At 45.9% G+C, this 26,054-nt stretch overlaps 3 protein-coding genes and 2 non-coding genes across 5 annotated transcripts; 4 read left to right on the plus strand and 1 right to left on the minus strand.

Moving 5' to 3' along the window:
- Positions 1-3,541: 3,541 nt before the first annotated feature.
- Positions 3,542-3,680, plus strand: LOC133913894 (small nucleolar RNA Z247). The gene has a single exon (XR_009909131.1). It is a non-coding gene; the product is annotated as a small nucleolar RNA Z247 (small nucleolar RNA).
- An 8,542-nt stretch (positions 3,681-12,222) lies between these two features.
- LOC133911501 (trans-cinnamate:CoA ligase, peroxisomal-like) lies at positions 12,223-14,461 on the plus strand. Its single transcript, XM_062353760.1, has 2 exons — positions 12,223-12,522; positions 12,624-14,461. Exons 1-2 carry the CDS (start codon positions 12,325-12,327, stop codon positions 14,157-14,159), a joined length of 1,734 nt encoding a protein of 577 aa, XP_062209744.1. The 5' UTR covers positions 12,223-12,324; the 3' UTR covers positions 14,160-14,461.
- A 5,337-nt stretch (positions 14,462-19,798) lies between these two features.
- On the plus strand, positions 19,799-20,260 carry LOC133910865 (defensin Ec-AMP-D2-like). Its single transcript, XM_062353104.1, has 2 exons — positions 19,799-19,895; positions 20,006-20,260. Exons 1-2 carry the CDS (start codon positions 19,832-19,834, stop codon positions 20,173-20,175), a joined length of 234 nt encoding a protein of 77 aa, XP_062209088.1. The 5' UTR covers positions 19,799-19,831; the 3' UTR covers positions 20,176-20,260.
- Positions 20,261-20,878: 618 nt separating this feature from the next.
- On the minus strand, positions 20,879-21,039 carry LOC133913858 (U1 spliceosomal RNA). Its single transcript, XR_009909100.1, has one exon. It is a non-coding gene; the product is annotated as a U1 spliceosomal RNA (small nuclear RNA).
- A 426-nt stretch (positions 21,040-21,465) lies between these two features.
- On the plus strand, positions 21,466-24,574 carry LOC133911503 (probable adenylate kinase 1, chloroplastic). The gene is made up of 4 exons (XM_062353761.1): positions 21,466-21,927; positions 22,768-22,908; positions 23,498-23,770; positions 24,143-24,574. Exons 1-4 carry the CDS (start codon positions 21,616-21,618, stop codon positions 24,284-24,286), a joined length of 870 nt encoding a protein of 289 aa, XP_062209745.1. The 5' UTR covers positions 21,466-21,615; the 3' UTR covers positions 24,287-24,574.
- Positions 24,575-26,054: the final 1,480 nt, after the last annotated feature.

Consider the following 26,054-nt stretch of genomic DNA (forward strand, 5'->3'; position numbering starts at 1 on the left):
CTGGCGGCTCAGACCGACACTGTTGTGATTCTTACCGATCTAGTCAGACTCGTCCTCAGCTAACAAAGATGTTATTATTATAACTCTAATATAATATATTGACGTAACAACACACTTATATTATAATATGCACGTAGTCACCGTACCTTATGATACATTAACGAAGTTTAAAGATGTGAAGCTTAAATTGATAAAATTACTGCACTTTATGATAGATTATCACCCCCTACACTCAATCGTATAAGCTTGCTGATAAGCACATATATTGTTGCATTGGTGCACCATTTATTAGTTCCGGATAGATTAACACGTAGCAACCATACATTTCTTCTTCTTTTTTATTTTGGCGATAGTGCGTATACAAGTGGGGAATCAAGGTTTGATCAATAATATCAGGAACCTACCACATCTAAAATTAGCACAGCATATTGCGCCTCAAAAATTGGAACATCACCACCGAACTGGGTTGTTAGTCATCGTGATTCTGTTCCCACGTCGTAGAATAACATATCGTTCGGTACATGGGTTATCTACGCGAAAATCACACTCCCGCAGAACCAATCAAAAAGTAACGGAGAAATTTTTTTATTTATCATCGGAAGATAAATTAATTTTTTATTTATTAATTTATAAAATGAATTTTTCTTATTTATCACTGCTTTTATTTTTTATTTTTTCTCTTATTACTGTCATCTATTTGATCCAAAAACATATTTACCTTTTATGAGTAAGTATCTACTGCAATCCAGTCAGCTTGCTATTTTTATATCTATTTTTTTTCAACAGAAAACACAACAAATAAGTACACCTAAAATTATCTACACAAATTTTTCTACAATTTTGGTATTCACCATAAAAATTAATTTTATTTTTTTGCTATGCCTAATCATAGTTACAAATATAAACATGCAAGCAAACAATACAATTTCATAAATTCATACCTTATGATCTATTCATCTAAATTCAGCGTTCAAAAACCCAATTGAACCATAAAGAATTTTTCTGCAGCTTTATAGTACATCACATTCTAAGATTCTACCTCTAAAAAGTCATAAACTTCAATTAGCTATCGGTGGCCACGCTCGAGGTCACCATCCTCCTCTACAAGGACAATGTGTTTTTTTCATGGTCAAGTGAACAACATTGACAAGAAAGGAATGAAAATTAAAAGAAATGGCAAAAAAGAAGTTCATTTCGTGAGATAACAGTTAGAAAATTACCTTATCTTTCGATGACAAATAAAAAAATTTCTCAAAGTAATGCCGGGTGCTACCTCTCCATCACGAAAGAGATAATATATACAACAGTCAGTATCAATAATTTTGAGTGCTGAAAAAAAAAAGTCTATCTACGCAGCACTAGAGTATTTTCTCAGGTGCTGGCACAATTTTTCTCCTTACATATGTCAAAGGTTGATAAATCAATCTAAATAAATATTTATAAAAACTGGTGATACCTAGCCTTCCACTACTCGTATGCTAGAGAGCTCAATCAGTACGGAGATTAGACAGGTTTGAGTCCCCCTAGGGGCAGTTCTACATTCTATTGTTGCTTTTGTCTTGTATTATGTCAAGAATCATATATTACAATGGAGATGTCAAGATCTGTTTCTAGGCTGTTTGGCAAGTTCTTCCGTACTTTGGATCTTACGCAGAGTTGCGTTGTTGGAATCTCATGGTTTGTGTGTTGCCTTTTGGGTCCAAAGAAGGGTCATTTGATCGTGTCCCATCCCCCTCCTTATATAGCCTGAGAAAGTTATAGTGATACTTTGCATGGAGTTCCTGAGTATGGATTTCTCGAATTTTATCTCACATACACCTCGAAGATATTTTCCTTGTAGCACATGATAAAACTGCTGAAAGTAGTTTTCTTGCCCATTTATCTTGTGTCGGTTATGAATCTACTGTATGGGTCTAAAGCTTGTTATAAATGGGTATCTCATCTTTTGATTCTATTATATTTCTGGCAGTATCTGTATTTATTAATTATCTAATCCCCAACAACATCCCAACCCCCTCCATCGATTTCCTCCTCTCATTCAACGATCACTATGGCGAGCCACCACCCCTCCTTCTTTCTCCTCTGGCGAGCTATCTCACATCGCCCTCGCATCTGCCATGCCCTCCTTCCTCGTCTTTGGTGGCTCCCTGCTGCCTGATCCATCGTCAAATCCGTCACCCTAACCCGACTACATTGTATTGTTGTTGTGACGCCCCCGCCCAGTCGACGTTTCTCCACCTCCCACGGTCAGTGGCGCCTCCGCCCCCATGAACGCCACCACCATGGGACCACCCTACCGCTGTGATCTTCCTCTAAGCCACCCGGTCTCCGGTGAAGACACCTCCCCCAAAGCCCCAAAACCATTACCCTAACCTCACCACACCCTTGTCAGAGTTGAGGGAGACGAGCAGAGTGTGAATCGCGGAATGAATCAGACACACATATAATCAGGTGCTGGGAGGGCTAAAACACTAGGGTGAATTTTAACTTTTCCAAAAAAAAATCAAGAATTTTGGTGCCACTAACCGTTTTTCGTGAATACGTTACACACTAACACACCACACGATTGCACCCCGGTAACAAGAGACACTTGCTATGACCGAGCGTATGTTTTTGAGTTTTCACATAATATTCTATAAAGTGACACTGCATTACAAACCAAAAACGTACCTTTGCATAATAGGCTTGGCCAAAAGGCTTTCAGCAATGCTAATTTGTTCGTCGTATCGAAAGATAGAAAAGATAGAAATAGTCTGAGTTGTTTGTATGAAAGATATGGTAGTTAGCATATAGATAGAATAGATAGAACCATATCAAATCAGTTATGATTGAGTCCTGATTGTATCCTCCACGGTTACCAAATCTTATGTAAAATCCGGCACAGTGTTGCCGTATATAACTATATGGCGGCCGACATCCTGAGAGGCGCGGCAAATCTCATATCTCTATGTGCTTTTTCATAGTATCAGAGCCATCTCTTCCTCATCCACATCCATCTACCTCCTTTAACTCAACTTCAATGTCGGTGTCAAGCACAACTACGGCGGTGTCCACAGGACTGACAGCATCAACTGGAGGGCTTATGCTGATGCCCTCTTATGGTCATCTGATCAACGTGAAGTTGACGCGTGATAATCACCTATTGTGGAAGGCACAAATCTTGCCAATCCTTTGCGACCACCAATTGCTCGATCTAGTCAAAGGAATTGATGTGGCACCTAGCAAAATGGTGACTGTGACCACCGAAGAAGGTGCTACGCAAGCTCCAAATCCCGAGTACAATATCTGGCTCCAAAAGGATTAGATGGTCCTTAGTACTCTGTTGGCATCCCTCTCTCCGGAAATGCTCTCCCGAGTCTTGTTCATGAGCTCGTCTACAGAGGTCTGGACAGCGCTAGAAAACATGTATGCATCCCAGTTGCATGCTAGGGTCATGCAACTCTAAAAACAACTTGCCACGATTCAGAAAAAGGATCGACCAATGGCAGATTGTTTTCACAAGGTGAAATCGCTAGTAGATGCACTTGTTGCCGCTGGCCAGCCACTGAAGGATGAGGAGCTGGTCATCTATATGCTCACAGGCCTGGAGTCCGACTATAATCCTCTTGTTACCTCTCTCACAATGAGGACCGAGCCGACCGGACTCACGAATCTGTATGCACACATGTTGAGTTTTGAGCTGAGACAAGAGCAGAACAATTCTGCATACTAGGTGAATAGCTCCTCTGCAAATCTGGCGTCACGTGGTGGCCGAGGAAATCGGGGTGGCCGTAGTGGCCACGATGGACGTGGCCGCGACCGCGGCGACAAGCAACAACAGTATCCCCAACGCAGCAACTCAGAGAACAAAGTGGCCTGTCAGGTGTGTGGGAGATTCAATCACTCAGCATTGGACTGTTATTATCGCTTTGATCATACTTATAAAAGTGAGAAGAGCCGTGCATTTGCTGTGTCATCAAATTACTCCATTGATCCGTCATGGTATACAGACACATGCGCCACTGACCACATAACTGGGGAACTCGATAAACTCTCTGTCAAGGAGAAGTACACCGGCAAGGAACAAGTGCATGCAGCAACCGGAGTAGGTATGCCCATTACTCATGTTGGTCAATCCAGATTACATACACCATGTAAATCTTTATTCCTAAACAATGTTCTTTATGTTCCCATAACACATAATAGCCTCTTATCTGTTCATACGGTTAACTCCTGACAACAATGTTTTCCTTGAATATCATCTCAATCATTTTCTTATCAAGGACCTCGCCACGAAGAAGGTTCTTCTCAAGGCACCTAGTGTGGGTGGTCTCTACCCTCTTCCATCCATATCATCAACAGGTCCAAGAAGTGTGTTGTCAGCAGTCAAACCGAGCAGAGAGCTTTGGCTTCATCGGCTTGGGCATCCCTCCTTCTCGATAGTAGATGAAGTCCTACAAGGCAATAAGCTTCCATGTGTTAGTGAGTCCAATAAAGTCATCATATGTGATGCGTGTCAACAAGGGAAAAGCCATCAGCTGCCCTATTCCAGCTCTGAAAATGTGTCCAGTTCCACTCTAGAACTTTTGTTCTCCGATGTCTGGGGGCCTGCGCGTACCTCAGTCTGTGGAAACAAATATTACGCCAGTTTTATCAATAATTTTAGCAAGTTCACCTAGGTTTATTTTCTTAAGAGTAAGGCTGATGTCTACAAAGTCTTTATTCAATTTCAAGCCCACACTAGGTGTCTTGCCCTAGTAGGAATACCATAAATTACATTCCTTCTTTGATCAAGTAGGAATATCCCATCGTGTGTCTTGCCCTCACACGCACCAACAAAATGGTGCAACCGAACGCAAACATCAACATATAGTCGAAATTGGACTATCCTTGCTTGCTCAAGCATCTATGCCTCTCTCCTTTTGGGATGAAGCTTTCCAAACAGCATGCTTTCTGATAAATCGTCTTCCAAGCAAAGTCATTAACACTACTCCTCTAGAACGATTGTTTCACACTAAGCCAGACTACTCCTTTCTTAAAACCTTTGGTTGCGCATGTTGGTCTAATCTTCGTCCATACAACGATCGCAAACTTCAATTCCGTTCAAAACGATGTGTTTTCCTTGGCTACAATAGCCTTCATAAAGGTTACAAGTGTCTATATCCACCCACAGGTCGGCTTTACATCTCTCACGATGTAGTGTTTGATGAGCATGTCTTCCCGTTTACTGAAACTCACACGCCAAGCTCTGCTCAGTCTCTCATTGATCATTCTGCTTTCACCCTTGACAGTGCCTCACTTCTCTGTTCGCATGGATAGTGTGGAATCTGGGGGAGATCACATTGGGTCTGGGCATCATAATGTTTCTTGTGAATGCACTAATGTGTTGTCTAGCCATGATTCATAGGAACTCGGTGAAATGCAGAACTTGGCACCTTCAGATATGCAGACTCCGATGTTGTTGGATAATTTTCAGACTCCAGACTCGAGTCAAACAAGTGGTCATACGGTTGATTCAGGCCAAGAGGCTGACACTCATGATCAGCATCGACATCATATGCAAACAAGATTGCGTAACAATATCGTCCAGCCCAAAGTGTATACTGACAGCACAATTTGATATGATCAACGTTGGCATGCTCTGATGGGGATAACTGAGCCAAGTAGTCATCTTGATGCAATGCAAGACAAGAACTGGAAAGAAGCTATGGATCAAGAGTATATGGCACTAATGAAGAATAAAACTTGGCACTTGGTACTGTCGGTGAATCAGGAACTGGGGGTCCCCGAATCCTGAGGCCAGGCCAGCAATTCGCCATGTGGCGCCATCCCGTGGAGTCTCCTCCGCAAGGCAAAAGAGATTAAGTCCCGGGAGAGGGCGCTCGGGGCTACAGTCAGTGGCCCCTGAGTACCCAAGTTCCCTGACGATCAGGAAAGCTAAGTACCGGGAGAAGTGTGCCCGAGGCCGCGAGCGGTGGCCCCCTAGGCACCCAAGTATCCCGATGACCCACTGAAGGAAGTTCTGGGAGAGAGTGCTCGGGGCTGCGTGCAACGGCCCCCGAGCACTCGGTCCCCCGAGAATCCGTACAAGCGTGCCCGGGAGAGAGTGCTCGGGGAGGTGAACAGTAGCCCCCGAGCACTCGGTTCCCCGAGGACCAAGAAAAGGGCATTCTCGAGAGAGAGTGTTTGTGGAGGTGAACAGTGACCCCCCGAGCACTCGGTTCCCCGACGACTCAGAAAGCCCCCTGACAGTGGCCCCCGCAGGGGCCCACTGATGAGGTATCAGCCAGTCAAAGGTCCGAAGCCGCATTTAAGAGCACGCGTGGCCTGTCACCTCCAACTGCTCCCGCCACGCCCGATGTCAGTTTCTGCCATATTCTGGCAGAAGGGCGTGGGGTCATTAAATGCACGGATCCCATCCCGTGCCATCCGACCCGTCTCGAGATAGCGTCGTAAGGGCCAAGGTGTTCCATTTGCCACGCTGCTGTGGCAGGAGAACAAGACGGTACGGGCACGCCGGGCCGCTCTGCAGCTGCCCAGTGGGCCCTCTCCACGGCGCCCGTTACCCATGCATTTATGGTGACGGATGACCGTGCGCGTGGCGCATTTTTAACCCCCGGTCACTTCGCACAGAGGCTATGATGACGCCCTTTCCATTTATGATGCCTTGGGACTCGTGCCCTCTCGTTCGGGGCACGCTACTGCCGGCGGGTATTTAAAGCAACCGGCAGCACGGACAAAGACAAGCTTTGAAAGGCGCTAAAAAATCCCAGAGGAAGTAAGTAGAGAAGTGAAGAGAAGATCAAGAGCATCCAAAGCCAACAAATACACATAGACCGAAGAACAAGGAGCCACAGGCTCTAGGATAGACAAGTATTCTTGTAACCAGCAACATCCTTGAGAGACATTCTCAGGGCATTTATAGTATCCATACAGGAGTAGGGTGTTACGCCTTCGTGCGGCCCGAACCTGTCTAAACGCCAGTGCATTTACTCCGTTCCACACTAGATCATTCCCCCCCGGCCATCGCATTTACACCCATTTATTTCTCCGGCGAATATATTCAGGATCATCCCCCCGGTCGAATCTCTAAAAAGGGGTCCCTCAGGATCCCTGCGACAGGAGTTAACCCTCCGACAGGTACCTTCACAACACAGCCTTAATCTTATAGACTGCAAGTGGGTATATAAATTGAAGAGAAAGTCAGATGGAACCATTGACAGGTATAAAGCCCGACTTGTTGCAAAAGGGTTCAAGCAACGATATGGGATAGATTATGAGGACACATTTAGTCTAGTGGTCAAGGCATCTACCATTCGACTGATATTGTCTCTAGCCGTCTCTCGATGATATGAGTTAAAGCAATTGGATATGCAGAATGCATTCCTCCATGGCATTCTGGAAGAGAATGTGTTCATGAAACAACCCCTGGGTATGAAGATCCATGTTTCCCTAACTATGTGTGCAAACTAGATAAAGTGTTATATGGGTTGAAGTAATCACCAAGAGCTTGGTATGCTTGGTTAAGTGCTAAGCTGCAAGATTTCGGTTTTGTCCCTTCAAGAGCTAATACTTCTTTGTTTATATACAACCATGGTAGAACAATCATATATATGCTAGTCTATTTCGATGATATTATTGTAACAAGTTGTTCAAGCCAAGCAATCAACAAGCTGGTTCAAGACCTGTAGTAAGAATTTTCCTTGAAAGATCTCAGTGGCCTCCATTACTTTTCTTGGGATTGAAGTAAAGAAAGATGGAGATGGACTCATCCTATCACGAGAGAGGTATACATCAGAAGTATTGATACGCATCGGTATGCATACATGTAAACCTGTCAGCACCCCAATGTCAACTTCAGAAAAATTGACAAAGACAGAGGGTAAAGAGCTAGGAACAACTGAAGCTACTAAATATCGGAGTTTGGTTGGAGCATTACAATATCTAACTTTGACCCGTCCAGATATTTCGTTTGGAGTAAACAATGTGTGCCAATTTATGCAAACACCTTTGGATCAGCACTTGATTGTAGTAAAGAGAATCATACGGTATCTCAAGCACACATCTAAATGTGGACTGAGAATACACATGTCGATCTCCACTTTGATAAGTGCATTTTCAGACGCTGACTGAGCCAGGTCATTGGATGACCGGAGATCAACAAGTGGTTTTATGGTGTTCTTTGGATCAAATCTAATATCATGGAGTTCAAAAAACAAACTATTGTCTTAAGGTCAAGTATAGAGTCGGAATATAAAGGTCTTGCGAATGCTACAACAGAAATAATTTGGATTCAGTCTCTGCTGGGAGAACTTAGAGTTTTTCATAGAAGGGCGCTATGTCTGTGGTGTCATAACCTTGGTGCTACATATTTATCAGCAAACCTTGTGTGTCATGCGAGGACAAAGCACATTAAAATCGACTTTCATTTTGTTCGTGAAAGAGTAGCACAAAAGGCGCTAGAGATTCGATTTATTTCATCGCAAGATCAACTAGCTGATGGATTCACAAAACCTGTTGAATCTCAACAACTCAAACTGTTACGGTACAATCTCAACTTTTCGGATTGTGATTGAGGGGGGTATTGAAAGATAGAAAAGATAGAAAGAGTCTGAGTTGTTTGTATGAAAGATATGTTAGTTGACGTATAGATAGAATCATATCAAATCAGTTGTGATTGAGTCCAAATTGTATCCTCCACGGTTATCAAATCCTGTATACAATCCGGAATCATGAGAGGCACGGCAAATCTCATATCTCTATGTGCTTTTTCACGTCGTCCTACTCCATTTGCTCCTCTGCTCCACCATCGTCTGTCGTCCTGGGCTCATTATCAGCGGTAGTCAAGGTGGTCTCGCCAGTGATAGCAATGGTAGGATACGCATGTATGGTCTCTCTCGCGCAAACTGTGCCATGAATCCGTGGTGTGCTCGCATCTGATGCGTCCTTGCTCGACGCATGCTCCAGAAAATTTCTGGGCAAAAAGCAAGCAACGTCGTGTTCGTGAAAAGCTGCACACAGATCGCTTGTGGTTCTGGTTCTGCATTAGTGGTGCCGAAGGTAAAATGTAACCACTGACCACCAACAGCTACAAGTGCAACCTAACATTAGAAGCTTCTACGATTCCAGATGGTTCTGAAGACGCCTATTGCAACAACAACAAAAAAAGATGAGGCACAGAGACAGTACTTCATCTGGATTCAAACGGACAAACATTACCTGAGCTTTCGTGCTAATTTTTGACAGACTATCACCTGAGCTCTGGCGTTTCATTTCGCAGTTCCCATGCCAACGATATATATCGCTTGACTTGACCAAATTGCTGACGATATAATTGCAACAGTTAACAAATATTTAGGTCTCCTTTGGAACAAAGGAAAAGTAGAGGAATTTTAAAGAACTTGAATACTATAGGAAAAGTTTCTGTTGAGTTTTTTGGAACAAAGGGTTGGATCTCTAGATTTCCTATGAAATTTCTATAGAATGGTTTATTCCATAGAAAGTTTGAAGGATTCTAGCATGAGATCCAACCTCATGAAAAAATTCATTTGATTCCATTTCTCTTATCCCGTTTATGTGTTTTGACTTTGTTACATCCAAACGGTTCACTAAAAGTTTTTCTACATTATAGGTTCCACTAGGATTACAAGTGACTGTCAATTCTAATCCTGTATGTTTTTTTCTATTGCTATATTCTTAGAATCATGCGTTCTAAAAGACCTTGCTTCGTTTGACGTACCTAGCTTTCGTCCTAATTTTAGATAGTTTACCCATGCGATTCTCTGCCTGCACCTAGCTTTCGGGCATGCAAGCGCCAAATAGGCAAATACAGTTCACTACTGGCTACTCCTCCACGTGTAGTGTGCTTGGTCTGCAGTGCCATGTCTGGACTAGAGCTATGATTTGACCACAAAAGCACTGCCAAGCTAGACTAACCCCTGTCGTTGTAATAGACAATGCTAAATGGCCAAACAAGATTTTACACGATGCCCCAGCTTGACAGACAGATAAGACCCGTACTTTTCACCTAGAGATCCGATTATGCCAATGTGGAAGGACAATTCGTGCATGCGTGTGTTCAACTGCTCGTGAGTGGATATGTGCCTTTTGAAGATTTTTTTAGTGGCTTTTGAAGAGTTATTTTGGCATAAATTTGATGGGAGAATTATCTGGCATCGATTCCCCATGTATAGGTAAAGAAAATAGTTTCTTCCATTCCATGAAGGTTCTAAAACATATGTAAGAAAACTGGCTGACATTTCTTAAAAATCTGACTGACTTTTTTAATAAAAACATAATTTGGTTGACAATTCTTTGAAACGAAATATGATTGACACAAAGTATCGGTCAGTTAAACTTTAATCAAGTCGAAAGTGATCTCCAATGTTGGAGAATCGCATCTATTTCATACTACTACATACTGGAGAGCCAAATAATTAAGTAGCAGGAGAGAAAATGCCATTCCGGATTAACCTGTTGACCTCTACCAGAAGGGGGCAAAAAAAATAGAGTGACTTGACCTGGGTCATTCAGAGTGTGCTGCCTAAAATCCAAAAGCAAGATTAGGGTGCACATGTAACCAGCTTTAATAGAACCAAGCATGTGTTGTGATGGATAGTAAAGGTCGTTGCATCTTTGCTTGCTAAGGATTAAATCTCGGATTTATTTCTTATGTCTCTTACTAAGATAAATTTTTCAGTGATAAATAATGTACTCATGGATAGCGAAGTGTATATGATGACTTCATTAATCTCTAAGCTCGATATCTCCGATCTTCAATATACGTTGTGTGAGTATATACGTATGATGATGTAAATATATATATATATATATATATATATATATATATATAAGTTGTACCGTGCTTTTTTATAAAAGTAACCAGCTTTCAATTATTCCGGCTAATGCTCCACCTGTCATAGTTCAATTTCAATCCACGATTCAAACGATGCAAGTACCTGTAATGTTCTGAGTAATGCAAGTACCTGTCTTGGTTGCCTATACTACCACCCGCCGCTGTCACGCTAAAATGTTTGGAGCAGTAGTGCAGTTTTCTGTGGGCCTTTCTAGACAGGGAAATAAAGGGGCGCCAAATTCGTATCAGCTCCGAACCATGCAATCCGCGGATCGTGAAAACGCCTGACAAGTGTCGCAAATAATCGGAGCCCAAGTTTGCGAATCCACTGTACCAGCACTACCAATCTTGTTACCGCGCATGAAATCAATCGCGTCGCTCAAAGTTGAACGGCCGCGCACATCTGGCGTCTACTCTGTTCCAATCGCCACCACCGATCCCTCGGCTACACCGCCACTAGCAGGTATCAACAGGGACCGGTCCCCTGGTCCACAAGGAAACCAAGAAACCGATCGTAATGCAAGTGGGTTATGGTATTGGACTATTGGTATCTAGTTTTGAGTTACTATTTAATTTTTTTTAATTTAATTATATATATCTTCTATTAAAAAAATATGAGATGTATTTTGTTTTAAAAAGTCTTTAAAGTTAGATTTGATCACGATTTTCTTACAAAATATATAATTTATAATTACAAAACTAATATAGATCAATTTGGTTCGCTTGCCTGCTCGCCTCGCTTAGCAAAACTAGCCTTGCTAGGCTGGAGAGCAGTTTTGGTTCTCTCACACCGGCAAGGTGAGCATATACACCGGGACAGCGAGTTTGCGATCTAAACATGTGAAATCTTGCATAGCCAGGCAAGGCAAGTCGCGGCAAGCGTTCCAAACGCGCCCATATAGTATGAAAATATTTTGAAATATAAATAAAGTTGTATAACTTTTATATATTAAATATACTTATAATTTAACTAATTATTGAATTAAAATATATAAAATTTGATTTTTTTAAATAAAATATGTCATATATTCTTGAACGGAGAGAGTATGAGTGAACCTCTAATTTATTTTTAAAATTTTGGGTCAACCTAATAATCCAAAAATACAAAACTTGTATCCTAATCGTACCGCTACAGTGCAGGTGTGAAATATCGTGCCAGGAACATGTTGTGGTCAAGAGGCCGCGTTTTCACTTCATTTTCCGTGTAACCTCTCCCCTGCTGCCCCCGACCCGGAACATCTCCGTTTTTTTCCAAAACAATTTTGTACTCTCGCGGCTGGGTCCCGTCAAACGCATCTCACGTTGCTGATTGCTCTGCTCTCCCTTTGCTACCTCGCTAGGCCGCGCTATATAAGCCCACCCCCCGCCTGAGCAGCTCACTCACCACACACATCCTCGCAACCGCTGAGACGGGCTGTCTGACACTACCACAAAACGCAATAGCGCTTGGCATTTTTCACCTTGGTCTCCTGTACGCTGAGCAGGCGAGCATGGAGCAGCTCCCCAAGTGCCCAGCCAACTACGTGCCGCTCAGCCCGGTCGGGTTCCTGCCGCGCGCCAATGCCGTCTACGGCGATCGCACGTCGGTCATCTACGGCCGCGTCCGCTTCACCTGGAGCCAGACGTACCACCGCTGCCGCCGCCTCGCGTCCGCGCTTCTCGCCCTCGGCGTCCGCAAGAACGACGTGGTGAGGAACTACTGCTTCCGTACGTACGTGCGCGCACCGCACACGTGTAGCGTTCGAGTGTTGGCTGTTACTGAAGTCGTCTCTGTTTCAAATACGTGCAGGTCTCTGTCCTCGCGCCAAACGTGCCGGCCATGTACGAGATGCACTTCGCCGTGCCGATGGCCGGCGCGGTGCTCAACACCATCAACACGCGCCTCGACGCCAACGCGGTGGCCACCATCCTTCGGCACTCCGAGGCCAAGCTCTTCTTCGTCGACTACGACTACGTGCGCCTCGCCAGCGACGCGCTCCAGCTCGTCGCCAACGCCGGCGCGCCCGTCCCGCTCGTAGCCGTCATCGACGACATCGACACGCCCACCGGCGTCCGCCTCGGCGAGCTCGAGTACGAGGGCCTAGTTGCCCACGGTGACCCGGAGGCGGAGCTGCCGCCGCTCACCGACGAGTGGGACGCGGTCACGCTCAACTACACGTCGGGCACGACGTCGGCGCCCAAGGGCGTGCTCTACAGCCACCGCGGGGCGTATCTGAGCACAACCAGCCTGCTGCTGCAGTGGGGGGTGGGCAACGAGCCCGTGTACCTGTGGACGCTCCCCATGTTCCACTGCAACGGCTGGACCTTCACATGGGGCATGGCGGCGCGCGGCGGCGCCAATGTCTGCATCCGCGACGCGCAGCCCGCGAACATCTACCGCGCCATCGCTCGCCACGGCGTCACCCACATGTGCTGCGCGCCGGTAGTGTTCGACATCCTCCTCGAGGGAGGCGCCAACAAGCAGCTCAAGGCTCCGGTCGACGTCCTCACGGGTGGGGCTCCGCCGCCAGCCACGCTGCTAGAGCGCGTCGAGCGGATTGGCTTCCGCGTGACGCACGCCTACGGCCTCACGGAGGCAACGGGGCCCGCGCTGGTATGCGAGTGGCGTGACCAGTGGGACCGCCTGCCGCTCCCGGAGCGCGCGCGCCTCAAGGCGCGGCAGGGGGTGAGCGCCCTGTCCCTCGCCGACGCCGACGTCAAGAACGCCGACACCATGGTGAGCGTGCCGCGCGACGGGAGGACCGTTGGAGAGATCGTCCTCCGCGGCAGCAGCGTCATGAAGGGCTATCTCAACAACCCGGAGGCGAACGAGAAGGCCTTCAAGGGCGGCTGGTTCCTGACGGGCGACGTCGGCGTCGTGCACCAGGACGGGTACATCGAGATCAAGGACAGGTCCAAGGACGTGATCATAAGCGGCGGGGAGAACATCTGCAGCAAGGAGGTGGAGGAGGTTCTGTTCCGCCACCCGGCCGTGGCCGACGCGGCGGTGGTTGCGATGCCACACCCGCGCTGGGGCGAGACGCCGTGCGCGTTCATCGTGGCTAGGAACAAGGCTGCCGGGGCCTGCGAGGACGACGTGCTCGCGTTCTGCCGCAAGCACATGGCGCGCTTCATGGTGCCCAAGAAGGTGGTTGCCGTCGACGCCCTCCCGAGGAACGCGCTGGGAAAGGTCGAGAAGGTCAAGCTCCGAGAGGTGGCCCGTAAGCTAGTGCCGACCGTGCCGGCGCAGAAGCCGAAGGGGAAGACAACGAACACGACCACGACGGTCGGCGGGCGCCGCGACGAGCAGCCGGTGGCGCACGTCATGGCCGCGTCAAGGCTATAGCACACCCACTATACGCTTCTCTTGCCAAAGTTGGTGAACTGGTCATCGGGCGATGGTCTATTGATCCATAAAAAGTAGGATTTTGGCACTGTTCGTGCCGAAGTTGCAGGAATAAGAATGTCATCGTTCTAGTGTTTCTAACTTTGGACGTGTAGACGTGTAGTATAGTGTAAGAGTGGCTGAGGCCCGAGGGTGTATCCCTGGGCACCTATTTCCTGTTTTGTTTTCCCCTCATTTTCTGTTCGTGCATAGTTTTGTACTTATGTGCACACTGTAATATATATATGATGTGAAATTGCCCAGCTCAGTTGTCCTCCTTGCGAATCCACTTGTGGTGATTGGAAGCAGACTTGCTTGCTAACCTCAGCTTTCATCTCTTCAGCCCTTGCTTATCAATAAACATGATGGTTGCGACGATCGTAATTATGATATGTATCGCCCAATCCTCTGGGACCACCATAGGCTGACAGTTATGTACGTATATGTACGTATAGTTGTACCTCAAATCGCTTATATATATATATGTGTGTGAGAGAGAGAGACGTTTCAAACACTCGGTCGCTCCTAAAACGTAGCTTTGATCACTACAATCTATTACAATATAATAAAAAATAAAGTAAATTTATAATATAATATTTAGAAGTACTTTTAAAAAGACAAATCTGAGAATGTCAATTTATCTAAGCGAAATAATCTTAAAGTTATCTTATTATGCTATGTGCAAGTCACTTTTTTTGTTGAGTATAAGTCGTATTAACTTTTTGGGATGCGTATTTGTTTGATTGTTGATCAAGTGGTTAAAAAATGTGACTTACAGTAATTGAGAAGAACCGTAATGTTAATATCAATGTTCGTTTATGTCAGGTGCTTTGGCTTTTGCTTAAGGAGTACCAAAATGCCACAATGGTAACAAAATGCGGGAAAAAATTTGGTGCAAACTGTGAATGCCGTCTGTCTGATCTTCATCCGAAGTTTGCAATTGATCCCACTATCTCACTCGTGGAAGTGTTTGATTTGCAGGAAACCATGGTGCAGCCACAAAATATCGTGAAATAACCCTCCACTGTTATGATGGTAGAATCAACCGGAGACTTCGGGTATGGATTGGATAGACGAAATTTCCCATTTGTATATTTGCACCTATTTGCTTATTTACACTAAAGATTTCCCCCCCCCCCCCCAAAATGCAGCATAAGCAGAGTAGCGCGCCTCTACTCATCACTCGCGTTTGGAAACATGTTTCTCATTTCGCGGACCAACGGTTTTTGCGGTTGAAATAAGTTTGCCCTGCGCATTTTGGAATATTTGGAGCGAGTGATGGAACGGGACAGCCGGACAAATAAAGAAAGCATGCAGAGCGTGGTCTCATCGCCTTCCACGTTCTCGGAAAAAAAATTAACGGCCGCGTCAGAATCCAAACTACTTTGCAATTGGTCTCAAATTAAACACTCATATCGTGTGCTGTTTGAATTCCAGCACGAAATTAGCACGAACTGTCACGGGCAAGCGCTGAATCGGGACTGCACATATGTTAAGAGGTTTTCGTGTGGAATGAAGTTGGTCCCAATTTCGTGAAGAAACGCCAATTTCGCTCGGAAGAAGGAACCACAAGAAAATTCAGAACGTTACAGTGGGTACAGCACACGACGTATTCTAACTTCACAACCAAATGCTGGAAAACTTTCCGAAGACGACGACCTCGTCTAACGATCGAGGCCGATCGGCCGGCTCACGACTCGGCCGCACTGTATCCGCAGCCAAGCCGCCTCGATCAACTGCACATCGCGCTTGCACGGCGGCCTGCCCTCTCGCCGTGATCGCGGCAGCGCCGGTGCACGTTGGCGCCTCTCATTTTCTCGCGGCAGCTAGCGCCGGTTCGGCATCGCGGTGCACGGTGCCCTGGCCTCTCCTTTTCTCGTGGCAGCGACATGCCGTCGCAGTCGCACTCGTGTCGTGCGGTCTCGTGCTCGTGCCCAGCATGGGCAGCGACAGCGATAAGTCCCCCCGGCGGGAGACGCTTGGCGCTGAGCGCGGGTACAGTTTCGGCAAAGTTTCTCGGCGTCAGCCGCGCGGTTACGCCGTAGACCCGAGCTTAGCTTTGAGATGTGATTATGTGAAGCACGAACGCGGTTGTCGTGGTCGCAAGTACGGTACGAGCCTACTTGCAAGTCGCAATTCATATACTGAAATTACATGTCACCTTGAGCAGGGTCAGATCCTAAAGCGTGTTTCAAGACTTCAACTTGATGGAGAACCACTGACTGGGGATAGAATTGACCGACTATTTTCGGGTGCTCGTGCATTGCAATGCTGCTGTAGTTTCCTGAAGATTATGACAACTCCTTCTAAGTTTTGACAGGCATGTCTCTGAACCTAGGTCTTTTTTAAAAAAAAATACTTATCTGGGCTGCTTTTAGGTGAAGTGTTGGGCTAGGAACACAGGTGTGCTGCATCAGGTCAGTTCCTTTCCCCGTTGCAAAGACGACTCTGGGCTCTCAGTCGAGTGAGCGGATGGAGTGGGCTCGAAATGGACCACGAAATAAAGCCCAATGGCAAATGCGTACATGCTTCTCAGCTCTCACTCACACGGTCACACCTCGCTGCGAGTGCAGACACAGAGACACTGCATATGCACAAATACCAGGAAAGAAGAGAATTTTTTAATAATATTTAAAATAATCGTAAATTACAGAAATAATACACACAAAATGAAAATTTCAGAAATATTACCTATTCGCGGTTTAGCAAAAATAAAAAATATAGAAACTATATCGCGAAAATAAGAATTTTTGCGCTACCGATGTGTAAAAATATTTTCGCTAGACCATTGTGTGAAAAATCAAATAGTTTTGCGCTATCATTGAGCGAAAATAGTTTTTTCGGGGATGTTTACACGAAAATCATTTTTCCGTCAACGGTCGATGGAAAACCAATTTTTTGGGACGGTTGATGGAAACTTGGGCACTGTTTGTCCGTGCGCGCGCCTGGCCATATCTATGCATGTCGGTCGCGGCTGCCCCGCGCTGTGCGCATTCGGCGAGCGAGGGCTCGATTGGGAGAGAAGAGGAAGAAGAGAAGGAAGAAGGAGGAGGGAGAGGAAAGAGAATGAGGGAGAAGGGAGAGGGAGAGAAAGGAGAAGGACGAGGGAGGAGAAGGTAAAAAAAGCATGTTTTTGTTAGTTTTGTTATTTGTTTAGGTTATGTAATTTTAATTAGATATTTGGTAGCTTTAGATGTATGTAGAGACAATTTATATTAGGATAAATGAGTAAGGGAACAAATTTAGATACATGTACAAATATTTGTTATTTTTAGATGTATATAAAAATAATTGATATTAGAAATAATTTAGATATATGTAGGATAAATGAGTAGGGAAAGAAATTATAGATTCAGGTATTCACCTATTGCATAACTAAAACATAACTATTTTTCATTTACCACTTATGAATTTTCCCTTATTTTCTAGTCTCCATCGCTACTATACGACTTCATACAGTGGATTGATACTGGGCAGAGCAAAACCAATGTGTTACTCCTGCACACCCAACACCGGGCCGCATGGAGAAGATTCTATGAAATAGAAGCCAACGAGAGGAGAGAGGCAACCCCGCAAACGCCTACAGGAGGAAGAGAAGAATAGAGAGAGGAGTGGAACCGTATCAAAACGGAGGCGCATGAGGTAGACAGGGTGCGGAAGCGCGAGTAGCCACGTCGGGCTCGTGATACTGGACCTAAGGCGGTGAGAACGGGAAAGTATTCACACTGCAGTTAGTAGACTGCTAGTAGTAATCTGCTAGTTTGAATTCTCTAAGGCATATTAGGTTTAGATTCGATACATAACTAGGTTACTTTCAGAATTATACCGTACATATTAATGTTGTTGTTACTTTATGTATGCGGTTTCTTTAAATTCTTTAAGGCATATTATATTTGTCATCGGTACATATTTTATGATGGAGTGAAAGATATACCGAACGTGCTATTTCAATTAAGGAAAAAATATTCTCGGCAATCACACAAGTACTTGGATAATTTTACATCAAACCAAAAAATAAGGATTTTTTTTGCTTGCATAAATTAATTTACACATTTACAAGATATTTTTGCCGAATGAAAAATTCACGCAATATTTTCGCGAAACTATATAGTAAAAACCTATTTTCGCACTACCATTCAGCGAAGTTTCGAATTTTTTTAAATTTTTTGAAACACAAAAATATAGTCACTATGACGTAGTTTTTGCTTTACCTCTGTGCAAAAATTATTTTTGATAAACGGTCGCATGAATAGGTGAAATTTTAGAAATTTTGTTATTTTCCATAGTTTTTTAATTTCCGTACACAAAAAGAATATTACAAAATTCGTGCAGTGATCACGGCCGAACATAAATAAAAAAAGCAGGCGCGCGCATGGGTGAACAGTGCCCAATTTTCCATCAACTGTCCTGGAAAATTGGTTTTCCATCAACTGTTGATGGAAAATTGGTTTTCGCGTAACCATCCCTGGAAAACCTAGCAAAAATAGTCGATTTTTTGCGCAATGGTTTAGTGAAAATATTTTCGCGCATCGGTAGCACGGAAATTCTTATTTTCACGCTACGGGTTTTATTTTATATTTTTTCTAAACCGTTTAGCGAATAGGTAAGATTTCTGAAATTTTCATTTTTGTGTTTTATTTCTGTAATTTACGATTATTTTAATATTATTTTAAAAATCGGTAAGAAAACAATGGAGCACGCTGTGTTACTGTTGCTATCTAAGGTATTTTGCAAAAGAGGAGAAAAGGTAAGGCAAAGGTCTGATCGGTAACGGTTTGAAATGCTGTAAATTAGAAAAAGAAAGCTGACACGAAAACCTTGCACACAATCCTCACTTTATTCCGTAAATCTCTCAAGCATTCGCTTTTCTCGTCCCAACTCGAGTGGAGTGAACTACAACATCCTTGGAGGGAGATCGGAGCCGCCGATTCCTTTATTTGACAAATCGCACCGACGCGAATAAATAGATTTTCTAATCAGTAGCTTTAATTTTTTTATATATTTTTCTGTTGATTCCCAGGAAAAAGAAAAAGAAAATCGCCACCACTAGCGAACGCATGCTACTAATTCGCACGCTTTTCCTGCATGCATCTCGAGACGACGTGCAAGCTAACTCCATCGGCGCATCATAATTTCCCTGATCAACAAACGCATCCACTATTGAAAGCTCGTAACGACGCTCGCAAAATCACATGGAACCCGCGCGTTCACCTCACCTGAAGACGAACTGCAGCTAGCTACGTGCAGTGTTAAACTACATTGCTCTCTACCTCTCCAACACTCCAGGCTTGCTCGCGTCGCGACGACGCGACGCGAGCGATCGCCTCCTTTCAGCACCACTCGTAGATCGTAGCAAGCTAAAGGAAAAGCAGCACGGTCTTTACACGTACGCATGCATGCACCTGGCTCTGGCCTCTGCGTGCTCGTGGGCGTGGACTACTCTCGCGTTACTTTCCTTGCCGTCCTTTGACATCTGGTTCACTAGCGCGCTCGCATCTCGTGCTGTGCCACGCACGCTGCCACCCATCCATCACTCGTGCTGGTCTCTATAAAACGCGGGGCACCCATACCCGCCGGTTTCACCCTTCCACCGACCCGTTTCAGAGATTAGAAGAAGAAGAAGAGATCGAGCAATGGAGCTCTCGCGCAAGCTCTTCTCGGCCGTCCTCCTCGTCCTGTTGCTGCTCGTGGTCACAGGTAGTACGTGCTCCGTGCATGCATGTGCCGGCTAAGCTAGCTTCCGAACTCTCTTGTCGATGCGTATAAGGAGTACGTTGTAGCAGCATGTCATCTGCTGATCTGTGCAGAGGTTGGGCCGGTGGCGGAGGCGCGGACGTGCGAGTCGAAGAGCCACAAGTTCAAGGGCCCGTGCGTGCGCAGGGACAACTGCGCCAACGTCTGCAAGACGGAGGGCTTTCCGGGCGGCCGGTGCCGCGGCTTCCGCCGCCGCTGCTTCTGCACCACGCACTGCCATTAACCTTGGTGCGTGAGCTGCGGCAGCGAGATGACGCGGGATTGATGGTTGCGCATGCCGTGATGCATGCGTTCTGGTGTTTCTGCGATCTCTGTCCGTATTTTACCGTGCGTCGTCGGTGTGTCTGCATGAATAAGAGTGTGTCTCGGCATGTTGGTCTAACATGTTCCTTCAGCGGCCCCTTTTGTTCTGGTGTTCATCAATTGGTGTCGTATCCGTCGTCTTTTGGTTTGTTCATAGGTGCGGTTCCTACCTCCATCGGATGCATCTTTTTTTTTCTTCTTCCAATTCAATCAAATGCATGGATGCATGATTTGTCCATCGCAGCATAAAAAAGATGACGCTATTACACTACAGTATACACGCCTGCAGCGCTGCTTCAAGCTAGGTGCTCAAAAGCATTTCTTCCCAGCTCTTGTGCCGTCCTCTTGAGCAGACTAGTTTGGGCCACCTGTCTGGAGAGTGCACAGCCATGGGCCAGCGCATGGTTCGTGCCTCAGTACGGTTCCGATGGACAGGGCCGTAAGAGTTTCTATCTTTCTGATCTCACTCGTTTTCGGATCGCATGAAAAGATGAACAAGAAATGCGTCTTTCAGAAAAAAAAACCCTGCCCATAGCATTAATCTAAGTGAGACGGGCGAAGGAGACCAGTCCAACTGCCCATCAGATAAAGCGCAGGATCCAAATTTTGATTTACAAGTATTGGCGGGGGCCGCGCGAACGCGTACCCCCTCTACCACAAATTATGACGTCCACTCTCCCACTTGGGGAGATGGTAAGCCAGCGCACCTGCCAAGTGCAATGCAGGCCACTAACCTAGGCCACGGGCCTTCTTGATCGCCCGTCGACCTCGTCCAGGTAAGTATGGAAGAACGGTGGACCAGGCGCTTCTTATATAGCTAGCCCTCCCACGCGAACCTCCTTGGTTAGTCGATGTGGTACTAAACCAAACGAGGGCGTCTCGCGGCAGGCGTGGGGTGTCGGATCGTGGGCCCAATGCTGGTGGACTGGGGATCTGTACTGGGCCGTGTGTGCCGGCCCATCCATCTGATGCGTGAGCCGCACTCCAAGCTGACGTGGCCGCCAAGAAGAATATTCCCCGGACTCGCCTCGGCACGAGCAGATGCGAGCTTCAGCCCACCAGCTAGTGGGCCCCTCTGTTCAGCGCGAACGGCTAGCGTGAGGCCACCACGAGCTGGCGCACCGTGGACCCATCCCACGCGCTGGCACGGTGTACCTACCGCCAAGTGGGACCTACTGCTAGATAGGTTCAGCGTAGAACCGTTCCACGCCTCCACGTCGAGCTCGGTCACCTTCTTCTCCAAGCTTCTCCCCGTCGCATCGCATCTCAGCCGCCGCACGTACAAGTACCGTTCGAAACGGTCAAGACCGAACCCTAAAACCCCGCCCTCCTCCTCCGCCTCCACGCCTCGCTACGTCCCATGGCGGCCGTGCAACGCCTCTTCCGCGCAGCCGCCTCCGGTGGTGCGGCGAGGAGGGGCATGACGTCGCTGGCGCCGGAGCAGGCGCCTTCGGCGGCAGCCGCGGCGGCGGGATTCCCGTTCGCGGCGGAGGAGAGGATGAGGCGGCGGCCGGCGGCGGAGAGGAACGTGCAGTGGGTGTTCCTGGGGTGTCCCGGCGTGGGCAAGGGCACCTACGCGAGCCGCCTCTCGCGCCTCCTTGGCGTGCCCCACATCGCCACGGGGGACCTCGTCCGCGACGAGCTCGCCTCCACCGGCTCCCTTGCCGTTCAGGTGAGAGTGAGACTCCTCGCCGCATCTCCAGAGTCCAGATCAGCCCGTTCTACGTTTCGCTGATCTGGATTTCGTTTCGGTTCGAGCGGATCAGGAACGAGCTTGAGCTTTTTTATTGGAGATTTGGGGTTCAGTTGGGCTTGTGAGCGCGGATCAGTAGAGAAGTCTCAAGAGTGGCCTTACTACTACCTGTTGAACTGGGAAACATTGAATAGAAGGAAGAAGAGGTTTTCAGATCGAGCCATCGAGGGGCAGTTAAATTGGTGTGGATCTGATCAATTCGACATGCATAGTGTTTTTTTTTTAATTTGAGCACGGAGCAGCAAATGGGAATCAGTTTGCTTGCACGCTTGAGCTCAATTTCGTTGTAGTGTCGGACCTATTGTTTTAGCGTGAGCGCGTGAGGTAGAATATCGCACAATTTTTTTCACAGAAACATGTCTTGTGTAAAGGGTTTGAAGCTGGCTCCCTGGATCCTGGTGGATGGTGTTTCCAGGGAACTATTTACGCTAATGGTACTTGTTGGAAGAGTGTGGCTATTCACCAAAAAAACATATCCTAATTCTTCAAGTAACCTTAGACTTGAATTGTGTAGCTACATTTTACTCCGATTTTGCTGTGTTCATTTCATGGCAACTAGTCCATTTCCAACACTGCTGAGTGCAAATGGGTAGATTCACACTTTGTTGATGGTAAGCATGTATGGGTCTGCCTATCTCACGTATGTTTTGTGAGACTTTTACGTGTGCGCTGAAATTCCTACTATATTATTTTTTGTGATACCTCATTATCCTTTTTTTTTTCTCTTTGTAAATGATATAGTTGGCTTTTATTGTGCAGCTTGCTGAAATTGTTAACCAGGGGAAATTGGTTTCTGATGAAATCATCTTCAATCTTTTGTCCAAAAGGCTTAAGAAAGGAGAGGACCAGGGTGAATCAGGATTTATTCTTGATGGTTTCCCACGTACTGTAAAACAAGCGGTGAGAATTTTTGTACATATTCTGAACAATTGCTTCTAGTTTGTTTATTTTTGTAATAATTGAACCCAATGATCTGATCACTCTTGAATGCTCAATGTTTTTCCTGCTACCTGGTTATGCAGTTAGTAATGCAATACAATACCATCCAAATAGCTCGTGTGTTTCTGATCCAATTGAACCAATGTGACACTGTGATACTCTGCATTCTTTTTGTTGGAAATATTATTCTGTCACTCTGTATCTATAGCAATATGTTTATACGTTAGAGGCATGATTACATGACTACTTTGTACTTAGTTATCTGAAGTATAATGCTTGTGAGTTGTGATTGTTTTGTCTGCTGCTGACTGCTGTAAACAGAAGCATTTTCTGCAGGAATATTAGTTTTACTTTTCGACATTTAAACACTTTTGCAGCTGTTGTTGCCATATGAACTCATTGATACTGAGTGTAATATGTTGTCAACAATCATTGTCCTTCATTTAACTGGCCTTACCAGACAAAATGCTGTAGTCAGGGATTTGTTCATTTCATACTTGCACTTGATCATGGTGATTTGAACTAACTACTCCTTCTCCACCCTGTTCAGGAAATTCTTGATGGCGTTACGGACATCGATATGGTGGTTAATCTAAAACTGAGAGAAGATGTCTTAGTAGAGAAGTGCCTTGGCAGAAGGATTTGCAGCCAATGTGGAAAGAACTTCAATTTGGCCTGCATTGATGTTACGGGTGAAAATGGATTACCACCAATCTACATGGCACCATTGCTACCCCCAAATAACTGCATGTCAAAGCTTATTACCCGAGCTGATGATACTGAAGAGGTGGTCAGAAATCGGCTTCAGATATATAATGACATGGTATGGTGCTGCCTATTTCTGTACCCATTATATCATCCATAAAATAGACACTGTTTTCTCTAGTACTGAATTTCAATTTCTGGTTGTAGTGTTCCATTTCTACAAGGTTTACATGCAACTTAGGCCCTTGAGGTTGAAGTAGTGTCTTTTGGTTATTTATAGTGTTTGCATAGCTGGATCGCAGAAGTCCAAATTTGTAATGGAAGGCTGTAGTTCTTAAGGCTTGTGTAAGATAGACCCAGTGCTGGCTTGTTGTTTTAGCTTGTTACATTTGGTTCCTGGAAAATAGGACACTTGCATGGACATGTCGAAACTGTACAAAATCCAGTTCACGGTTTGACACTTAAAACATTTGGTTTCCTGACCTTGCAGAGTCAACCTGTGGAGGATTTCTACCGGAAGCAGGGGAAGCTATTAGAATTTAACTTGCCTGGAGGGATCCCTGAATCTTGGCCAAAGCTGCTCCATATTCTAAATCTTGAGGACCAAGAAGAGATGAAGTTGGCTACTGCATAGGTCATGTGGAGCAGACCTTTACACAGCAGAACAAATCCATACAGCGCATTTTTTAATAATGGAAAAGAGCGAACTTATTCCATAATTTAGTGCCTATGTGGAAGTAATTTTGGATCAGAAGTGATTTGTTTTATTGCCGGCGTTTTGGCGAGCCGGTACTATGTACTGTAACCCTTACATTACTGGTAAGCAGTTCTCATTCTTGTCCGGAGAGCTGTCTGGATTGCATGAAGACATGCTGACGTTCTATTCATGATAAAGTTTTAATCGATGAGAAACTCCTTTCAATGTCGTGTGGCATGTGGTGACGTTGATACAGATGCATCTTATCTGCGTGTCGTGTGACACGAGGGTGATGAGTAAACAAAACATGTTGTGTAATCCTATTTGATCATGGTAAGGAAGTAGTGGCGCCACCCCGTTGCTTGCTTAATGATTTCCGGCGCCGCCTATGGCAGGAACAATCGGCTATGGACGGCGGTTCGTAGAAAGCGTTTGGGCTTACAGGCCAACGACTCATGCGCCCACTGTCTGCAACTTCCAGAATCCATCGATCACCTGCTTCTTCGCTGCACCCTAGCTAGAGAGGTTTGGTGGCGGTTCATCGGGGTTCAGACACCGGTAGCTCAAGCTAACGTCTTCGCTTGGTGGTCAGAAGCTCGGGAGCGCTTCTCTGCAGACCTTCGAAGGGGCTTCGACTCGCTAGTTCTCTTGATATGTTGGCGGCTTTGGCTATCGCGAAATGCGATCATCTTCAACAATCGTCGACTCCCGCTGCAAGCCTTAATCGTTGCAATTAAAGAAGATATCTCGAACTGGTGCCAGGCCGGCACCAAACATCTGGCAGTCACCACAGCTTGGCTTAACGCTCAAGGATCCGTTGCGTGACTCTCCCGGCAATGTTCGCTGTGTCAGCAATGTGTTGGTGCTTGAGGTCCCTAGTCCATTCGCCTGAAGTTCTTTCGGCTAACTAGGCTATCTAATTTCTCTTTCGGCCAACCCATTTCTTCGATTGGCTGTTGTAATCTTTCCGATGTATTTGTACGAATTTGTTTTTTCCTCTTCTTAATGCAATGATACGCATTTCTCTTGCGTATTCGAGAAAAACTTTTGCTGTCCCGCTCGCGAGCCGCTCGTTGTGCGGAGCACACACCGCGGGACGAGGACGAGGACGCCTCCAGACGTGGCTCCCGCGCAACATGCTATTCTATAAGACACTGATCTGTGTTGCTATTATATAAGACACTGATCTATAGAACTCTTTACGAAAAAATTCTTATAAGATTCTAATCTATATCGTTTTTATTTGATTTAACGATTAGCACTTATAATTGAGAGTAAAAAAAAGAAGGCACAGAACATATATAAAAGAAGATTTTTTTGTAAGACTTGATCCTGTAAAATTTTTATGTTCGCGTGTTCCGTTCCGCATGACCCGGCGTCACCCGCGTCGTAAGCTGCCGCCGGCTTCACGTTTCTGTGGCTCCAGTTCGGCCGTGCACGCCGCGTCCACCGCTCCAATTCAGCAGCTGTACGACCATAAATATCAGCGGCAGTTCTGCTGGACGCGGTTCTGGTCCACAAGTAGATAGTAGCACTGGATTTGGCCGTGCCGCGGTGAGACGGTGCCAGTGTGACACCATGCAACCTTGCCACACCAGCGGTGTCCACCCGCCTGCTCTTAACGGCGAAGCTTCTTCTGCTGTACCAGGTGGTCCTCTCTCGAAGAAATGAAAGAGAGCAGATCTGCTGTGGCTTCCACAAACAT

This window comes from Phragmites australis, chromosome 3, assembly GCF_958298935.1.
Source record: "Phragmites australis chromosome 3, lpPhrAust1.1, whole genome shotgun sequence".
NCBI lineage: Eukaryota > Viridiplantae > Streptophyta > Magnoliopsida > Poales > Poaceae > Phragmites > Phragmites australis.

Bases quoted from the DNA above. Each gene is read 5' to 3' on its own strand.
- LOC133911503 (XM_062353761.1), top strand. From the start codon at position 21,616: ATGGCGGCCGTGCAACGCCTCTTCCGCGCAGCCGCCTCCGGTGGTGCG. The intron at 22,909-23,497 runs GTGAGAATTTTT...CACCCTGTTCAG, and splicing joins CACGTACTGTAAAACAAGCG to GAAATTCTTGATGGCGTTAC. The intron at 23,771-24,142 runs GTATGGTGCTGC...CTGACCTTGCAG, and splicing joins TTCAGATATATAATGACATG to AGTCAACCTGTGGAGGATTT.
- LOC133911501 (XM_062353760.1), top strand. From the start codon at position 12,325: ATGGAGCAGCTCCCCAAGTGCCCAGCCAACTACGTGCCGCTCAGCCCG. The intron at 12,523-12,623 runs GTGAGGAACTAC...AAATACGTGCAG, and splicing joins GCGTCCGCAAGAACGACGTG to GTCTCTGTCCTCGCGCCAAA.
- LOC133910865 (XM_062353104.1), top strand. From the start codon at position 19,832: ATGGAGCTCTCGCGCAAGCTCTTCTCGGCCGTCCTCCTCGTCCTGTTG. The intron at 19,896-20,005 runs GTAGTACGTGCT...TGATCTGTGCAG, and splicing joins GTTGCTGCTCGTGGTCACAG to AGGTTGGGCCGGTGGCGGAG.